The sequence below is a fragment of the Ochotona curzoniae genome, unplaced genomic scaffold (assembly GCF_017591425.1).
Source record: "Ochotona curzoniae isolate NIBS_2020 unplaced genomic scaffold, NIBS_Ocur_1.0 contig_3819, whole genome shotgun sequence".
Classification (NCBI taxonomy): Eukaryota; Metazoa; Chordata; class Mammalia; order Lagomorpha; family Ochotonidae; genus Ochotona; species Ochotona curzoniae.
The window spans coordinates 3,234,402-3,253,893 of NW_024466004.1; the positions used below are offsets into that span (position 1 = coordinate 3,234,402).

General features: G+C 44.5%; 1 protein-coding gene across 3 annotated transcripts in view; it reads left to right on the plus strand.

The window, feature by feature from the left end:
- TBC1D22B (TBC1 domain family member 22B) overlaps positions 1-19,492 on the plus strand; it is a 75,728-nt gene that overhangs the window by 2,727 nt on the left and 53,509 nt on the right. For all 3 annotated transcript variants that reach the window (XM_040983298.1, XM_040983296.1, XM_040983295.1), the window contains exon 2: positions 18,818-18,874. In XM_040983298.1, the coding sequence (XP_040839232.1) occupies positions 18,818-18,874 (57 nt within the window). The remainder of the gene's footprint in view (positions 1-18,817; positions 18,875-19,492) is intronic.

Genomic DNA, 19,492 nt, shown 5'->3' on the forward strand with positions numbered 1-19,492 from the left:
TCAATTGTGTGCTGGGAATTCCCAAAAACCCAGATGATGGGAGAAAATTGCCTGAGGTGCTTGTAGATAGAAAGGTTCCTTGAGGAAAGGAAACTGTTGGGGCATTTTGTCAAGGTAACCTTTGTATCTTTTGGTCTGTAAGAGAAGAGAAACTTTTTCTTGGGTGGGGAAAGGACATGCATGGCTGTGTTCTAGGTCCATGTTATATGTGAAAGCAGTTTCTTTCTTTTTTGCTAATTTAAAGGTAAAGAAAAAAATGAAAGTGATGGCAGGTGACTTTCAGTTTCTTTGATCATGATCCAGCCACAGCAAATGGGAATTTTATTAAATAAAACAGCCTAAGAGTTGAAAACAAAGAAACTTTTTGTTTGTTTCTTTCTTTCTTTTAAATAATAGCTTTGGGGCAGGCTTTTGGTTTAGCAGTGAAAATTTGGCTTAAGACTTGTGTGTGCTGTGTGTGTGGGAGTGCCTGGGTTCGGCACCCGCCTCCAGTGCGTCCCTTTAGCCTTCTGCTTAGGTACACCCTGGGAGGCCAGAGTGATGTGACGGGTAACTGAGGCCCTGCCAGCCGTGAAGGAGACCTGTGTTGGCGTCCTGTCACTTGGCTTTGGCTTCAGCTACTGTGGATATTTGGGTAATGAGTTAGCAAATGGGAGCTCTTTTCTTTCTCTTCTCTCAAATAAATAAAAATCTAAAGATAAAGAAATAATAGCTTTATTGAGATACAAGTCACACATCATAAACTTAAGTATTTTGAAGTACAAATCTTACCTGTAGTATAGATGGTTTTATGCAGCTATCACTACTAATGTCAGAACATTTTTATTCCACCCCTCCCCCCAAAAAACCTGTATGCCCAAGGACTGACATTGTGGCACAACAGGTTAAGCCACTGTTTACAATGCCCACATTCCATATCACAGTTCCAGCTTGAGCCCCAGCTGCTCTGCCTCCCCTCCCGCTCCCCACAATTGCACCCGGGAAGGCAGCAGATGATGTTTCAAGTACTTGGGCTCCTGTCACGCTTGTGGAAGATCAGGGTGGAATTCCTGGCTCCTGGTTTCAGTATGTCTTAAACCTGGCTGTTGGGACCATGTAGTTCCTGAGAACCAGAAGCCAGAAGACCTTTCTGTCTTACTCTCTCACTCTGCCTTTTTGAATTGTTAGTTAATTTTTCTTTAAAGAAAAGGAGTCCTATGTCTGTTAGCAGTCACTCCTTATGTGTTCCCCTCTTTAAACTCTGGCAACTGTTACTTACTAATCTACTTTCTATTTCTATGGACTTAACTATTCGAACATTTCATATAAACAGACTAGTATGATATGAAACCTTTTGTGACTGGTTTTCACGAAGTGTCATGTTTTCAGACTCATCTGTTATCAGTCAGCATTTGATTGTTTTTGTGGCCAAATAATGTTCCTTGGTGTGATGACTGCATTTTGTGTATCCATTCATTGATCGGTATATGGGCTGTTTACGCTTTAGACTATCGTGAGTAATGCTTTTATGAACAGTCATGTCCAGGTCTCTATGTGGACGGACAGATGTTTTCCATCCTTTTGTGTGTGGGCATGTGTTACCTGATGGTGGACTAAGTTCTGAGTGTGTGTTATTAGGTGATTTTATCATTGAGCCCACCTGGGAGTGTACTTGCACACACTAAGCTGTGACAGGTCACACTAGTTGATACAATCTTATGACTTGTTAAAGTTTATCCTAAATCCTAGCTCTGCTTGCCCTTTCTACCCATGTGCCCCAGAGCAGACTGAGTCCTCTCTTGCCTAGACTACTGCTCTGGACTTCTGATTGGCCTTTTGGTTTCTCTTGTTACCTCTTGACAGGCTCTTGTTTATAGTTAGAATAAATTCAAAATTTTCCAAGTCTTCCAGGCCCTCCCTAGTTAGAAAAATGGGTCAAGTTAAGAACTGTGGTCTTTCTTAAAGGCAGTGGGTGCTTTTATAAGACTGATGTAGCATGATCAGATTTGTATTTATAAGAATTCCATGTGTTTGGAGCAGTCCTTAAGATCCCAGAGGGGAATGTCTGAGTTTGAGTCTTAGATCTGCTGCAGCCCTGGGAGATTACAGGTGATGGCTCAGATAGTCAGGTTTTTACCGGTCACTGTAAGTGACCCGGGTGATGGTCAGGCCCCATCCCGGCTCTTGTGGACATTTGGAGAGTGAACCAGGCAATGAGAGATATAGCATACTTGTCCCCTCGCAACCTCAGCTCTTCAAAGAAATTAAAACAAAACAAACAGAAAAACATTCATCTGGCTGCACTGAGGTGCATGGTTTGGGCCAATGATTTTCCATGGCTTTTAGAGGGAAGGTCACACAGTTGTTATTTAGTTAATTTTATTATTTGGTTAATTTGGGTTGTATTGGACTCTAGGACATTGAGTATCTCTGGCTGGTTTCAGCCCCTAAGGATCTGGAAAGATGCCACTTAGTGGAACACACGTTTTACTTTTGCTGACACACCAGCCCCATCCTTAACATCTCTCCCCTACTCCCCAAAAGGCCAAAGAGAGTATAGGAAGTGAGTTAGATGACCACTGCTGTTGTGAAAAAATGGTGGGGCCAGTGCTGTGGTGTAGTGGGCTAATCCTCTACGTGTGGCACCAGCATCCTCTAGAGGTGCTGGCTCTAGTTCTTGCTGCTCCTCTTCTGACCCAGCCACTTATGGCCTGGGAAAACAGTGGAGGATGACTCAAGTCCATGGGCCCCTGCGTGTTGTGCAAGTCCAGAAAGAAATTCCTGGGTCCTGGCTTTGGATGGGCTTAGCTATAGCCATTGTGGCAATTTGAATGAATCAGTGAAAGAAAGACGTCTTGTGATTTTTGACTTTCAAATAAAAATAAATCTTTTTTAAAATTTTTATTTTTGATGATGCTTACACAGTTGATTAGGGTGGAAAGGATTGAGGACTAGGGGAAAGTGGGTGGGACTTCTGTTTCCACACTTTCTTGTCTTCTTCCTGTATCTGAGGGGAGACAAGGGGAGAAGCCACACCCAGCCTCCCTACTGTCCCGTCCTGGTACCCTGGGTTGAGGAACAATCACCCGATGTCATCCCAGGGTCCCTGATGTGGAGCATGTTCTGAGGGTTCTGCTTAAATGGTTTCAATAGTTCTGATATGCTGTCGATCTCACCAATCCAATAATTAGGAAATCCTTTCAAGGTCCATTGGCTGACACTGTTCACACCAGAGTCTCCTTATGCTCAGAAATTTTCTGTTAAGGTTCTCTGGGGTAGTTGACCAATTTGTTCTGCCATCCTTTCTCTCCTGTGGTATCAAATGTCCTCTGCAGGCTCCAGTGGACTGCCATGTGTATCTGGGTATGCTGTCCATTGCACCATCTTCAGTAACTGAGGAGGCCTCATTCAGACACATGAACTTCACTGTCAAATCACAGGTCCCAACACTCTCCCCATGGTTGGAGTTTTGTGTCCAGCAGTTCAGTTGGAGGGGGACCCTCAAAGATACCTTGTCTGAGGGCCCGGTGGTGTGACCTAGCGGCTAAAGTCTCACCTTGAACGCCTGAGATCCCATATGGACATTGGTTCTAATCCCGGCAGCTCCACTTCCCATCCAGCTCCCTGCTTGTGGCCTGGGAAAGCAGTTGAGGACGGCCCAAAGCCTTGGGACCCTGTACCCATGTGGGAGACCCGGAAGAGGTTCCTGGAGCCTGGCTTTGGATCAGCACAGCACTGGCCGTTGCGCTCACTTGGGGAGTGAATCATTGGACGAAAGATCTTCCTCTCTGTCTTTCCTCCTCTCTGTATATCTGACTTTCCAATAAATAAATAAATCTTTAAAAAAAATAGATATCTTGTCTGAAAAGAAAAGAAAGGAGTGATGGCTTAATGGCAGTAGAAATAGAGAGTGGGCTGGATTTGAGATTGGTACAATGTGGTAAATCATGGCATTAAAAGATGTGACAGGAGGAGGAACTAGGGAGGTGTCACTCCCACATGTAGCTAATCTGATAGATTATGGTGTTGTGTCTTCAGGGTAAAAGCCAGATTTTATAGCAGAATACTTAACTAATTCATGCTGGATTTCCTTGCCTAGGAAATGAGAAATTTGGATTAGGTGAGCTTTAAGACTCATATCAACTCTGAAGTTGAAAAGTAGGCTTGAGCTTTCCATTTCCCACTTAGGTCAGCACTAGGCATGATTACCAAATCAGAGTAAATCTGAGGTGGAAGGGACTGAGACTTTCCTGCTTTGTGCTTTTGAAAGTAGCAAATCGTGTCTGGCATGGTAGGTAGCGGCTAAAGTCCTTGCCTTGCATGCGCTGGGATCCCATATGGGTGCTGGTGTGTGTCCTGGTGGCCCCACTTCCCATATAGCTCCCTGCCTGTGGCTTGGAAAGCAGTCGAGGACGGCCCAAAGTCTTGGCTTCCTGCACCCATGTGGGAGACCTGCAGGAAGCTCCTGGCTCCTGGCTTCAGATTGGCTCAGCTCCAGCTATTGCGGCCACTTGGGGAGCAAGTGAATCAGCAAACAGATCTTCCTCTCTTTCTCCTTTACTCTGTATATCTGATTTTCCAAAACAAATAAGTAAATCTTAAAAAAAAAAAAAAGTAGCAAATTGTAGGGCAGCTGTTTGATTCAGCAGTTATGTTACATGGGTTGCTCACATGCCGTATTGGGCTTCCTGAGTTCAAGTCCTGGCTTCACTTCCTAATCCAGCTTCCTGATCACATGTATCTTGGGAGGCAGTAGATGGTAGCTCAGTACTTGGGCCCTTGACACTCATGAGGGAGACCCAAATTGAATTCTGGGTTTCTGGCTGTAGCCTAGCCCAGCCCTGGATGTTACGGTTATCTGTGCCTTTCTCTTCTCTTCTCTTCTCTTCTCTTCTCTTCTCTTCTCTTCTCTTCTCTTCTCTTCTCTTCTCTTCTCTTCTCTTCTCTTCTCTTCTCTTCTCTCTTCTCTCTTCTGTCTTCTCTGTCTTCTCTGTCTTCTCTCTCTTTCTTTCTTTCTTTCTCTCTCTCTCTGCCTCTCTCTTTCTTTTTTTATTTTTATTTATTAAAAAGGTGAGAGTTCAGTAGGGAAAATGTTCAGCCAGACGTTTCCTAAAGAAGAGAGCATTCCTGCAGAGTTGAAACAAAATGAGTTCCCTGTAGTCCTCTTCTGCCATGGCACACGGGGGAAAAGACTCTTTTTTTTTTCCCTTATTATTATTATTTTTTTGATTGGGAAGTCAGATATACAAAGAGGAGCAGAGACAAAGAGGAAGATCTTCCCTGTGATGATTTACTCCCCAAGTGACCTCAACAGTTGAAGCTGTGCTGATCTGAAGCCAAGAGCCAGGAGCTTCCTCTGGGTCTCCCATGTGGGTGCAGGATCCCAAGACTTTGGGCTATCCCCTGCTGCTTTTCCAGGCCACAATCAGGGAGCTGCCAGGATTAGAACCAGTGTCCATATGGGATCCTAGAGTGTGCAAGACAAGGACTTTAGCCACTAGGCTATCATGCCAGGCTCCCTTTCTGACTTTCAAACAAAACACAAAACATTGATAAAACAGTGAAAAGAAAAGATAGCAAATTTTTGGCCCAGGTGAATGTCTGTCTTGAAATTGGAAAATGTTGGAGCTCGAGACTGTGACCACTGCAGCTGAGGCAGCTGGGATCAGAGATGGGGAGTGGCTTGTTCTAGCTCACAGCAGGGATTTCCTGATTTGCAGTCTTGAAGTCCAGTTTTTTTCTCCTGCTGTTTCCTACTTCCCCTCAGGTTCCTTTGATGTTAAGACACCCTCTGTCACAAAAGCCACCCAGTCAAGGGGTGAACTCTGCCAGTGAGAAGATGGGGAATAGGAATGAGATTTGGAATAGGAGAGAAATGCAAATCTTGTTCATTCATTCCTTCCCTACATTCTTATTTCCAGTTCTACTGAGAAGGGCTTACCTCTCTTTTCAAGCAAAATGTTTTTGTCAAAGTCAAGGCAATCTCATTAGCATTGCATGTGTGAAGCTAAGAAAGCTGTCTAAATCACTTGAATTACTTAGAGGCCCATATATTTTTAACTAAAACCATCTCTGTCATTTAGTTCTTTATTTCTTTCCTTCTTTCTTTTTAAAGATTTATTTACTTTTATTGGAAAGGCAGATTTACAGAGGCGAGACAGAGAAAGATCTTTCGTCTTTTGGCTCACTGCCCAAGTGGCTACAACAGCTGGAGCTGATCTGATCTGAAGCCAGGAGCCAGGAACTTCCTGCAGGTCTCCCATGTGGATGCAGGATCCCAAGGCTTTGGTTCATTCTCTACTGCTTTCCCAGGCCACAGGCAGGGAGCTAGATGGCAAAAGGAGCAGCCAGGACATAAACCAGTGCCCATATGGGATCCCAGTACTTGAAGGGAGAGGATTAGCCGATTGAGCCACTGCGCCTGGCCCACTGAGTTATTTCTTAAAACACTGATGAATCTGATGATAGACTTCATGAAATGGACCCCAGCCTGTCTAGGCAGGTTCATTACAACCTCTTCCATGCTGGAAAACATTTTATTGGTGAAGTTTTAGTGACTGGAAGATACTAGGTTATCAGCAGAATAGTGTAGCTCTCCAGTTCTGGACAAATTCCCCTGGCTGAGCGTGTGAATGTGAGTATGCTGCCAGCACTTTTGCCGTTTAGATTGGATAGCCCGAATTTGCTTTAGCTCTTCTGTTAGCACTAAGCAAACACCTATTTTTCTTTTCTTTTTTTTAAAGATTTGTTTATTTTTATTTTTACTGCAAAGTCAGATATCCAGAGAGGAAGATCTTCTGTCTAATGATTCACTTCCCAAGTGACTGCAATGACTTGTGCTGCACCGATCTGAAGCCAGGAGCCAGGAGCCTCTCTGTTAGGTCTCCCACGTGGGTACAGGGTCCCAAGAATTTGGGCCATCCTCAACGGCTTTCCTAGGCCATAGGCAGGGGGCTGGATGGGAAGTGGAGCTGCCGGGGTTAGAACCGGTGCCCCTATGGTATCCCGGCGCATTCAGGACTAGGACTTTAGCCACTAGGCCACAGCGCCAGGGCCCACCTCTTGGTTTTTATGCCCAGGTTTCTGCACTGTTCCATCAAGGTGAAACGGCTATTCCGGAGTATCATGTGGGGCTGGTTTTATTCCAGAGGATGCTGGAGTGAAGTAGGACTGTGCTCTGTTCTCGAAGCAGCACGTCCCAGAGCATTCTTTTCTCTGCGAAGGCAGGGTGATTGTTCTGGGATGCAGTAAGTCGACTAGCTTCTTGTTTTCAGGCCTAGCAGGAGACGAATGTGAGTAGCCAGGAGAGGGCATTTCCTGGAGTTCTTTGGGTCTTCCTCTGCTGAGTGTTGTTAAGGGGCTGCTGGTGTGTGTCCAGCTCTGCCAGGTGGCAGAAGGCTGCAGGAAAAGACGTGGCACTGCCTCGGCACGTGGCGTTCCTCGCAAGAGTGCTGTGTGTGACTGACTTTCCGGTTTCTCTGCTAAGCATATGTTACTTTTGTAATCAGTAAAACTTAAAAGTGGAACTAGATAAAAACACACTGCTGAGGGTGAAAAAAAAAAGCAAGATATGTATGGTGTGCAGTCTTTTATGTAAAGTTTAAAAATGTAATATATTCTCTGTTCTTTTATGGCTCTATGAATTTTTGTAACTGTAGGAACAGATGGGAGGGATGCCTCCAACTTCAGAATAGTGGTTATCCCTTGGGGAGGGAAGATACACGACTGGGTAATGCCGGGAGTCTCTCTAATGCTTTATATACTTAAAGAAATGTGGGAGGCAATGTTGTGGTTGTGGCTCAGTGTGTTAGGTTGCCACCTTCATGCCAGCCACCTTTTATCCCAGCTGCATCATTTTGATCCAGCTCCCAGCTGGTGTCAGGTGAGAAACCCAGAAGAGGCTCTCTGCACCTGTCTCAGCCCTGGGGGTTGAGGCCATCTAGGGAGTGAATCAGCTTATGGAAGATCTCTATCACTCTCTTGATAACTCTGACATTCAAATGAATACATACATGCTGAAAACATAAAAAAGAAATACAAGATATGAACATATTACGTCACTGTTACGGGTTCATGGATATTTACTGTATTCTATGTTTTGTATTTGAAAATGTCAATTAAATGCATTTACAGTTGTGTTCGAACAGATTTTTTTAATGTGTTAGAAAGTGTCCAACCATGAAATGAATTAAAATCCAAGGTTACATGATTTAGAGTCAGAGTAAGCCTTGTACGCAAAGTCAAGCTACTTCTATAAAATTTTAAAGCCAAGTAAAATAACATTGTATATTATTTACGGATACCTACTTACATAGAAAATAATTCCAAGAATGATAATGAAAACTGCTGGACTCAGTAAAATGACTTCCTAGGAAGAGAGGAGGTGTGCCAGGGATTTCCTTCTTTTTTTCTTTTTTTTTTTTTTTAATTTATTTATGTTTATTGGAAAGTTAGATTTACAGAGAGGAGGAGATACAGAGGAAAATCTTTCATCTGCTGATTCACTCCCCAAGTGGCTGCAACTGTTGGTGCTGAGCCAGTCCAAAGCCAGGAGCCAGAAACTTCTTCTGGGTCTCCAACATGAGTGCAGGGTCCCAAGTCTTTGGGCCGTCCTTGACTGCTTTCCCAGGCCACAAGCAGGGAGCTGGATGGGAAGCAGAGCAGCTGGAACATGAACTGGTGCCCCTCTGGGATCCTGGTGCTTGAAAGGGGAAGATTAGCCAATTTGAGCCATCGTTTTGGGCCCAATGTCAGGGATTTCAACTCCATATTGTCTTGTTTGTTTCTTCCTTCCTTTCTTTTAAAATTTTTATTTGGAAGACTGACAGAGATCTTCTGTCTGTGGGCTCACTCCCTAAATGGCCACAGCAGCCAGAGCTGGAGCAGGACAAAGGCAAGAGCTAGAAGCTCCTGGCTGTGGGTGGCAGGAACCCAAGTAGTTAGGCTGTCATCTGCTCCTCCCAGGCCCGTTGGGATGCTGATTTGGAAGCAGAGGTGAGAGTAGATCCTAGTCACTGGGGACTAGGATGCAGATGTCTCAAGGGGCAGCTTAACCTGCTGGCTATAACACCTTGTTTTGGAGTCTTATTTCTTAAGCTGAACATGGAATGCCGACCTAAATGTGTGTTATGTTGTGCTCTAAATCCGTTTTGTTGTTGTTAAGATTTATCCTGGTGCGATGGCTTAGTAGTTTAAGTCCTCTCCTTGAACACGCCGGGATCCCATATGGGCACTAGTTCCTTTTTTTTTTTTTTTTGGTTTAAAAGAGATTTACTTTAATTCTTTCCTGTTACTGTTACTTTTTTTTTTTTTTTACTTGATTACATTGCATTATGTGACACAGTTTTATAGGCACTGGGATTCCCCCCACCCCTCCTCATACCCCCGCCATGGTGAATTTCTCCACCTTGTTGCATTACTACAGTTCAAATTCAGTTGAGATTCTTTCATTGTAAGCATCTACCAAGCATAAAGTCTAGCATCTTATTATCCAGATAAGTTCAATGGTTTCTTGGGGAGACCATCTCTGGTTTGAAGGTAGAGCCAGCAGAGTATCATCCCGATCAATTAAAAGTACAATCCTGATCAATTAAATTGTTACATCAGTAACAATTTATAACGTTATGGAATTAGTTGACATGGTATTGAGTAACCAATATGTTAAAAGAGAAAAAAAAAAAAAGGAATGCAAGTTCTGAACCACATCCTGTGACTTCTACATTGACACTTCAATTATTAGTTTATATACAACCGGGTTCTATACACCTTAAAATGGCTATACTATTCAGCTGTCTCATGTCTATTTTAATTTTAGTATTTAGCAGTTTATAGCGTTAAAGCATGATTTTGCCAAACCTGGCTGTTTTTTGGGCAGTCTAACTCTATAGCTCTAACAAGACATATGTCAACAGTTTAGGTGAACAGTTTTAGGAGGGGTGTGGGCACTAGTTCTAATCACAGCTCCCCCATTTCCCATCCAGCTCACTGCTTGTGGCCTGTGAAAACGGTGGAGAACAGCCCAAAGCCTTGGGACCCTGCACCCGCGTGGGAGACCTGGAGGAATCTCTGGGCTCCTGGCTTTGGATTGGTTCAGTTCTGGCTGTTGCAGCCACTTGGGGAGTGAACCATCAGACAAAAGATCTTCCTTTCAGTCTCTCCTCCTGTCTGTATATCTGCCTTTCCAATTAAAATAAATAAATCTTTAAAAAAATATTTAATTATTTGTAAGTCTTGAAACAATTATAGAGGAGGAAAAAAACAGAGATCCCCCATCCACTGGCTCACTCCCCAAATGGCTACAGTGTACAGGACTGGGCCAGACTTAAGCCGTGAGTTTCATCAGGGTCTCCCCCATGGGTGCCAGGGGCCCAAGCTTGCTGCTTTCCCCAGGCCACAAGCAGGGAACTGAATCTAAAGTGCAACAACTGGAAATCAAATCAGCAGTGATATCAGATTCCAGTGTTGCAGGTGGCAGCTTTACTTGCCGTGCCACAACAGAGTCCACTCTCCCTCAGTTCCCTAGGAAAGGAGAGAGTATGGGCTCATGTATGTTGTGAGGCAGAAGAGTCTCCTGGGGATTGTAGAATCTGAAGTGATTTTATTTATTTATTTTTGAGACAGAGAGCTCCCATTGCTTGGTTTGCTCCCCAGATACCTTCAGTGGATAGAGGAGCCTGAACTGCAAGCTTGGAACTCAATCTAGGACTGCCATGTGAGTGGCAGGGACCCCGCTGCTTGAACCCATTCCCACCATTTCCTTGTATGCTTATCAACAGGAGTGCCTATTGATTCAGAATCCAGAGTCAGGAATCCAAGCCAGACACACAGGCAATTTAACTGAAGTCTTAATCACATGTCATACATCGGTCTCTGAAGGAACCTTTGTGAAAAAGCATTGTAGTAGGGAAATGATGAACTCGGCAAGGACCAGAAAATGCAGTGGAAAACAGCCTCCTGGACAGCTGGGTTTGGTTAGGGAGGAATGGGGATAGTCAGGCTGGTCAGGGAGGTTTAAATGCCAGGAATTGAGTGCTTTAACCATCAGGGTCTGTTCCCTGTTCTCATTTAGTCTTTGTGATCATCTTGATTTCCCTTTCTTTTCCCACTTCTTGCCTGTCCTTTTTAAGGTGCAGGAAGTAGAGTTATTATACAAAGTGTTTCAGATCCGGATACATCATGCTTTAGCTCAGACTGTGTTAACAAATTCAATTTGGGCTCTGATACTTCTGCTGATGAGGGCATCATTTATCCTAGCCTCTCTGGCTCTGCAGCACTTGGGGCTGACTTCTTTAAAAAGGAGTCTGTGACGCTTCTGCTCCTGCGGCATGGTAGTTGATAGCCTCTGGCCCTTAGGCCTGCACAGTTAGATTTTCTTTTCTCTGAATGTAGTATGGAAGGTGTGGTAATCTCTTTTTAAAAATTAAAAAAATTTTTTTTGTTGTTAGTTATTTGAAAGAGTTATAGAGAGAGGGAGGGAGAGACACAGAGATCTTATCCACTGGCTCATTCCCCACATCCATGCCACAACTGGGGCTAGGACAGGCTGAAGCCTGGAGCTTCTTCCGTGTCTCCATGTCTCCCACATGGGTGCAAGGGGCCAAACACTTGGGCCACTTTCCACTGCCTTTTTTTTTTTTTTAACTTATTTTTATTGGAAAGGCAGATATACAGAAAGAAGGAGATACAGAAAAATCTTCCAGCCACTGTTTCACTTCCCAAATAGCAACAATGGCCAGAGCTGAGCCAATCTGAAGCCAGGAGCTTCCTCCAGGTCTCCCACATGGGTGCAGGGTTCCAAGGCTTTGGGCCGTCCTCAACTGCTTTCCCAGGCCACAAGCAGGGAGCTGGATGGGAAATAGAGCAGTTCAAACACAAACTGGCACCCATATGGGATCCCAGACATGCAAAGGGAAGGAGTTAACCACTGAGCGATTGTGCAGGGCCCTTCTACTGCTTTCCCAGGCACATAAAATAAGCAGGAAGCTGGTTTGGAAGAGGAGCAGCTGAGGCTCAAATCGGCAGTGCAGGCGGTGGTTTAACTCACAGTGCCACAGCACTGGCCTCTGCATATAATCTTTTAAAGAGAGGATCTATGATTTGTTCCTTGTTTCTCTCCAGTTCCCTGACTCAACGAGCCATAGAGATCTTCCAGCAGAGTTCATCCCCTGATTTTGTATTTTCCTGCACAGGAGGCTTGTGACCTTCACTCGTCTGAAGACCTGTGTGTTCATCTTGGTGTTTGCAAATGATAAAATGCAAATCAGTGTCTTTTTTGGGGTTTCAGGTGGTTGTTTTGATTTTTAATTTTTGTTTTGTCTATGCTTTCCTCCTGCCCCCATCTTTCAAAGTTTCCCATCTATTCTTTGACTCTTGTTTTTTTCCCCACTTTCCTTTTCTCTGCCTTTAAGCGCATGTAAATAGTACATGTTGTTTGCTTTTCAGAATTTGTAGTGCTATAGACGTGTTTGTAATGATTGTTTGTTTACAAATGACTTAATAACCTAGAGTAGCTTAAAATAGTTTTTTTTCAGATATTCAAAACTTTATTTTTTAAATGAATAATGTGGTATTGGGCATTTTTAAATAAGACAATTTGTTTTAAAGATTTTCGTTTTTATTTGTTTTTATGAAAAGTCAGATATGCATAAAGGAGGAGGAGGAGAGAGAGAGGAAAGATCTTCCATCCAATGGTTCACTTCCCAAGAGGCCACAACGGCCAGAGCTGAGCCAATCTGAAGCCAGGAGCCCAGAGCCTCTTCTGCGTCTCCCACATGGGTGCAGGGTCCCAAGGCTTTGGGCTGTCCTCCACTGCTTTCCCAGGCCACAAGCAGGGAGCTAGATGGGAAGTGGAGCAGCTGGGTTATGGACTAGCGCCCATGTGTGATGCTTTTGCTGCAGGCAGAGGCTAAGCTTACTACTCCACGTCACTGGCCCCAGGAATAGACATTCTTATAGTGAAAAGGAAAGGACTATAGCCATCATTTTTGCTGTGGTTCCTCACTTCAGCTCTCTGCTGATACAGGTCCTGGGAGGCAGTCATGATGGCCCAAGTAATTGGGTTCCTGCCACCCACATGAAAGCCTTAGATTTAATTGCAGTCCCAGCATCTGTTGGCATTTGGGTGGCAACTCAAAGGGTGGGAACTCATTCTCTCTCTCTCTGTCTCCCTTTCACATAGATAAGTCACTTGTAAAAATTAGATTACCTAGGACCGGCTCAGTAGCCTAGTGGCTAGAGTTCTTACTTTGCCCGTCGGGATCCCATTATGGACACTGGTTTGTATTCCAGCTGCTCCACTTCCCATCTGGCTCCCTTATTGTGGCCTGGGAAAAAAGTAGAGGATGACCAAAATCTTGGGACCCTGCCCCCATATGAGAGGCCCAAAAGAAGCTCCTGGCTTCTTTTTCTTTCTGCTTGGCTCAGCTCTGGCCGTTGCAGCCACTCGGGGAGTGAACCAGGAGATGGAAGATCTTTCTCTGTGTCTCTTCCTTCTCTTTGTATATTTGACTTTTCAATAAAAATAAATAAATCTTAAAAAAATTAGATTGCATCTTACATTTTTAAAAAAGATTTATTTATTTGAATGTTAGAAAGTGGGGTAAAGACAAAGAGAGAAAGCGTTTCCATCCGCTGCTTCATTCCCCAAATGGCTGCAGTGCTCATGAATAGTCTTCTGTGTGGGTACAGGGGCCCAGGCACTTACTCATTTCCACTGCTTTCCTAGGTACATTATTAGAGAACTGGGTTAGAAGTGGAGGAGCCAATATTCAAAATAGCACTTACACAGGATACAGGGATCACATCCAATGAATGGTTGAATGTGCTAGGCCATAATGCCAACCCCTCCCTCTAACATCTTAATAGCAGTTCGTGTGAAAATGACTTAATTATCTACATTTGTGTTTAAAAGCATCTCTGGGATTATCTTGTTATATGAATCCAAGGTTTTGGTGCATTTTTCCTGTTTTCTAATCTCTTAGGAAGGATTAAGTTGTAAAAGTGGGAGGGAGGAAGGAAGCTAACTTTTTCTGGGCCCTGTGTATATGCTGGGCCATGTATGTCTGCAAGTCTGTGTGACCCCCTGCTCACCCATAGTGAATGTAGCACCCGCCAGGAGTGTTTGGAGTGCTTATGCCAGTGAAACCTCTTCAGCCCTCTTCAGGTGCCTTGATTGCTTTGCTGGGTTTTCATCTATGTGCAGCCGTTCAGAAAGGGCCCAAGGGTTCCCAGTGCATACTGAGTCTGCTGGACAGCCCATCCACAGTCAGCTGGCTCCTCTTCCCAATCACTCCTTTTGGGGTCCTCTGTTTTCTTTCTGAGAGACCCTGGGAACACGTCCACCTCATCACACTTACATACGTGTACATATGTACACACATATAGCTCTGCATCTTTTTGTCAGTTACTGTCTGGGTTTCATATCAGTGCATGTAGGGCTGCCTCATTTATATGTTTAACCAGTTAACTTGCTAGTAATGCTTCTTTTCTCTTTAGTAATTTTAGCCTATACTTATTTATTGGAAGAACTGATATATTTGGTCTTAGTTCCATTTTTAATATTTTCTTTAAAAGTCCTTCATCATGTGGGCGGAGTTTACTTTGGAGGGAGAGAGGTTCATATTCTGATAATTTGAAAACTGTATCTTTTTATTAAAGTTATAGTGTTTCTTTTTTTAAAAAAAAAGATTTATTTTATTTTTCATTGGAAAGGCGGATATACAGAGAGGAGAGACAGAGAGGAAGACCTTCAGTCCAATGATTCACTCCCCAGGTGGCCGCAACGGCTGGAGCTGAGCCAATCCAAAGACCCGGGTGCAGGGTCCCAAAGCTTTGGGCCATCCTCGACTGCTTTCCTGAGCCACAGGCAGGGAGCTGGATGGGGAGCGGGGCTGTCGGGATTAGAACCGGTGCCCATATGGGATCCCGGGCGTGTAAGGCGAGGACCTTAACCACTGCACCATCACGCCGGGCCCAGTTATAGTGTTTCTAAGAGATGGTTGCTGTTCTTTATTCAATATGTTTGGGAGGGAAGTGTTTCAGATTTTGCGTATCGGGTTTGTCACTTTGTCAATATGCATTATATGTAATAAGAAGTATTAGAGAGAAAAAAAAATTTTAAAAAAGGAATATATTACAGTGGGACCCAAGCCTATGCATGGAATTAATTCATTTATGTATCTCTTGCACACATGCCCTGATGATAGTTTTGTTCATTTGTATAATTTTGTACGTGAAACAAAATTTCATAGCATAGGATTTTCCTGTTTTGCTGCCATGTTGACATTCAGAATATTTCAGAATTTGGGGTTTGAATTTTGAATTTTCCTCTTAGAGTTACCCTAACAGAAACTTTTTTTTTTTTTGCTGATCTTTTGTTGTTGTTGTTAAATTTTTATTTTGAATTTTGAATTTTATTGTACAATTTCATAGACTGCGATTTTCCCCCCAAAAAACTCTCCTCCCAACCCACCCCACAGATTTTCCCCACATTGCTACAATAGTATAGTCGTTCATAAGGAGTCATGATTCCATCAGTTCCAACAGAAACTTTGTCCCACATTGTTTAGACAGTATCTGTTGACTCCCTACCATGAACAGTGATGCAATTAATAGTTCTGTATCCTGCCCTTTCTGCCGCATTGAACACAATATTTTTATTAGTTTTATTTTCTAAATTAGAACACACACATGCCTGTACTAATTGAGCTCTCAGCTTTAAATATCTTTTAAGCCCTGGCCCTCCTTTCTCTTCTTCCCCTGCTAACATTTGTCAGGCTACTTCTACATTCTCTCCTGCCCCCCACCCAGCTTCCAACTTGAGGCTCAGCTCTGAGGTTAGATCAGCACACGCCTCTCCGCCAATGTCTGTTTCAAGGTTTCTCTGTTCAGCTCATGGGTCACTGGTGCTTGTCCTTTGCAGGGTTCTTCAGGCAGCAGTCAGGAAAGCATATTCCCCCGAGTCATTACATGTTGAAAAACGTGTTCTGTCACCTCTGTGCTTGAATATGAGTTTGGCTTGGCACACACACACTTAATTCCCACACCCCCATTTTTTGCTTTTAATTGTTGTGTACTACCTACAGAAAAGCACGTGAGGGCTTGATGAAAGGCCGCAAGGTAGATGCCCCAGAGGCCCCTTACTCCCTGAGAAAAACCACACACTGTTATGTTAATTGCTCCTTGCTTTATTAATGTTACTAATATGCATTTATCCCTAAACAATAGGATTTATTTTCTCCAGGTTCTTTTTTTCTAATTTTTAATTTTATTTTTAATATTATTTACATAATTGAGGGGGATGCATGCCCATGTGGGCCTCCAATTGGGATGGGGAGGGTTGAGGTATGGGGGAAGGTGGGTAGGACAAATGTTTCAGTTCTTTTTTTCCTTACGTGTCTGCTTGGGTGGGAGGAAGAGGGACCACTTCTTGCTGTAAAACTACATTAGCACCTGGGCATGGGTGATGGTCATTTGATGACGCCTGAGACCCTGATGTGGGGAAGCATGTTCCAAGGGTGTTACTGGAGTGGTTTTGATAGTTCTGAGATGTTGTTGGCCTCATTACTCCAGGGTTGAGAAAAATGTTTTCAAGGTCTGTTGATTGATAAAGTCCACCTTAGTGTGTCCACAGACCCAGGTACTTGTTGAAAAGGTTGGCCAGGAGAGCTCTCCGACCTGTTCTGCTTGGATGGAACAGGCATCCTCTGATGTGGAACTCAGTGTTCTCTGCTGTCCTAGATGAGCTGGCTGTCATGTCCCCCATGTGCATCTGAGCGTGCTGTCCACTGCACAGGCATCAGCAACTGAGAAGTCCCAGTCCCAATACATGTACTGCAAGGTCAACTACACATCCTGTGATTCTCACTGTGGCTGGGGTTTAAATCCAGCAATCTAGCTGGGGAGTCCCCCAAGAAACGTTACCTGGGGAGACCTCGGAGTTGATTCATGGGTGCCAGCTCGTGCAGAATCAACTTTGGTCCATCACCGGCAACAGTCAACACACAGACCTGCCTAGTCAGTTCTACCACCAGCCCCATCTTTCATATGAACAGATAAGTACTGTAGCCTACCCCAGCTCAGTCCAGTCCAGTCCAGTCCATCACAAACCAGTCCTCATGCACACCAGCAGGTACTGCAGACTAGTCAGCACTACCCTTGATAACCCCCACCAGGCCCTGATTTTGCATGTGCTTGCATGTGCTGCATAGCCCAGCCCAGCCCACATTCCATCCAGCTCTCATGCACACCAATGGGTACTGCCCCTTAGTTCAGCTGGCCCCACCCTGAGACCCAGCATGCTGCCACCTCGTCCAACCTGGCCCATCCCCAGCCATGGCTCTCACCAGTGGGATCTGTAGCCAGGCAGGGCAGTGCCCATAGTCCCCCTACCAGGCCTGCTACCAACCCCAAATCTTGTGCCTGTCAGGCATATCAGGTCCAGCCTGATATGACTCGTACTTAGTTCTCGCACTTGCCAGCAGGTTGCTGTGGCCTAACCTGGCTGGAACACACCCATTCTGGTTCTCACGTCCACCAGCAAGTCCAGCATCCTAGCCCAACCTGGACCGGCCTGTCTCCAGTTCCAGATCTCACTCTCACCAGTGGAAGCCATGGCCTAGCATGGGAGTGTCTAAAGTTCTCCTGCCAGACCTACTCCCAGTCCCAGGTCTTATGCACGCAAACAGGTACTGTGGCCCAGTCTGGCATGGCCCATTCCCAGGCCCAGCATTCGCCAACAGGTGCTGCAGCCTATTTCTGCTAGTTTTTGAAGTATCTATAAGTAGACTCATTCGGTATTACCCTTTTATACAATGCTTCTTTTGCTCAAAATGAAATTTCTAAGCTCCATCTACATTGTTATGTGCAGTCGTGCTTCCTAGCTACTCACCAGTATAGTATTGTGTTACAGGGACCTATTACACTTTCTCTGTTTACTGTTGTTGGACATATGAGATAAGCTTGGAGTTTTGAATAGCTTTCCATATATCTTCTGATACATATATGCATATTTTTCTCTTCAGACATTTTTCTTTTTAATATTTATTTACTTATTTGAAAGTCAGGGTTACAGTTAGAGAGAGAGGGAGAGACAGAGAGAAAGATCCACTCCCCAGATGGCTGCAATGGTCAGAGCTAGGCCAGGCCAAGCCAGGAACCATGAGTTCCCTCCTGGTCTCCTACTTGGGTTGCTGGGGCTCAGAGGCTTGGGCCATCTTCCATTGCTTTTCCAAAGCCATTAGCAGGGAGCTGGATCAGAAGTGGAGCAACCGGGTCTTGAATCATACCCATATGGGGTGTGGTTTTGTGAATTTATGTGCCATGCCACAATGCTGCTGGCCTTTTCAGACACGTAATTGAGAGTGAAAAAGGGTCTTAGGCTATGTAGATTGCATTCTTCCTACATATGGCTCAACTGTTTGTTTGAAGTAGTTGTGTCACCTTTCACCCTGCCTGCAGTATGTAAGAACTGCCATCCCTTTGAAATAGTTGTCTTCCCTATCAGGCTAGGGAGCCTTTAAATCAGGCAGTGTGCAGCCAGGTTTTACAGATGAGACAACAAGCTCAGAGTAGTCAGATAACTCTGTAATTTCATGTTGGTGTTGGATGCCAACATTGACTGATATTTGACCTCTGCCCTCTTCAAACTGAAGACCATCACCAGAGAAAATGTATATTGTTAAATGCTTTATTTTATTTGTTGTTTTAAGAGCAGCTTGGGTATAGCTGTTCTTGGAACTAACCCACTTCTGTAAGTCCTTTTGTAGTTTGCGATGCAGAGGATGCAGAGCCAACATACTGTTTCCTGACAAGTTTCTTTTCCCCTTTCTCTTGCCTTTAGCATCCAGCCTGTGTATGGAGCACAGCACCCTCCTCTGGATCCTCGGCTCAGCAAAAAGTAAGTCGAGGCATTTTTTCTTTCTGCGACCCTGCTTCTTTTATCACCCCCACACACCTACTCCTGTTTTATTGAAGTGACAGTTTGCACTTTGACCTTTTCTTGCTTCTCTTCTGCCCTGTTTGGGGCTAGGAAATGAGTAGTTTTTGTACTTCCAAATGTGGGAGACTAACTCATTGGGATTTTGTATTGTCCTATCATGGAGGATTTGGCATTTCATTCTCTCTTATCAGAAGGTCTTTTTTTTTTTAAGATTTATTTTATTTCTATTGGAAAGGCGGATATACAGAGAGGAGAGACAGAGAGGAAGATCTTCCGTCTGAAGATTCATTCCCCAAGTGAGCGCAATGGCCGATACTATGCCGATCCAAAGCCAGGAACTTCTTCCAGGCCTCCCACGCGGGTGCAGGGTCTTGGCTAAAGCTTTGTGCCGTTCTCGACTGCTTTCCCGGGCCACAAGCAGGGAGCTGGAAGGGAAGCAGAGGTGCCGGGATTAGAACCGGCACCCATATGGGATCCCGGGCGTGCAAGGCGAGGACCTTAACCACTGCGGCACCGCGCCAGGCCCATCAGAAGGTCTTTATTGATTAATGTTGTCCCTTTTAAAGAACTGACTGG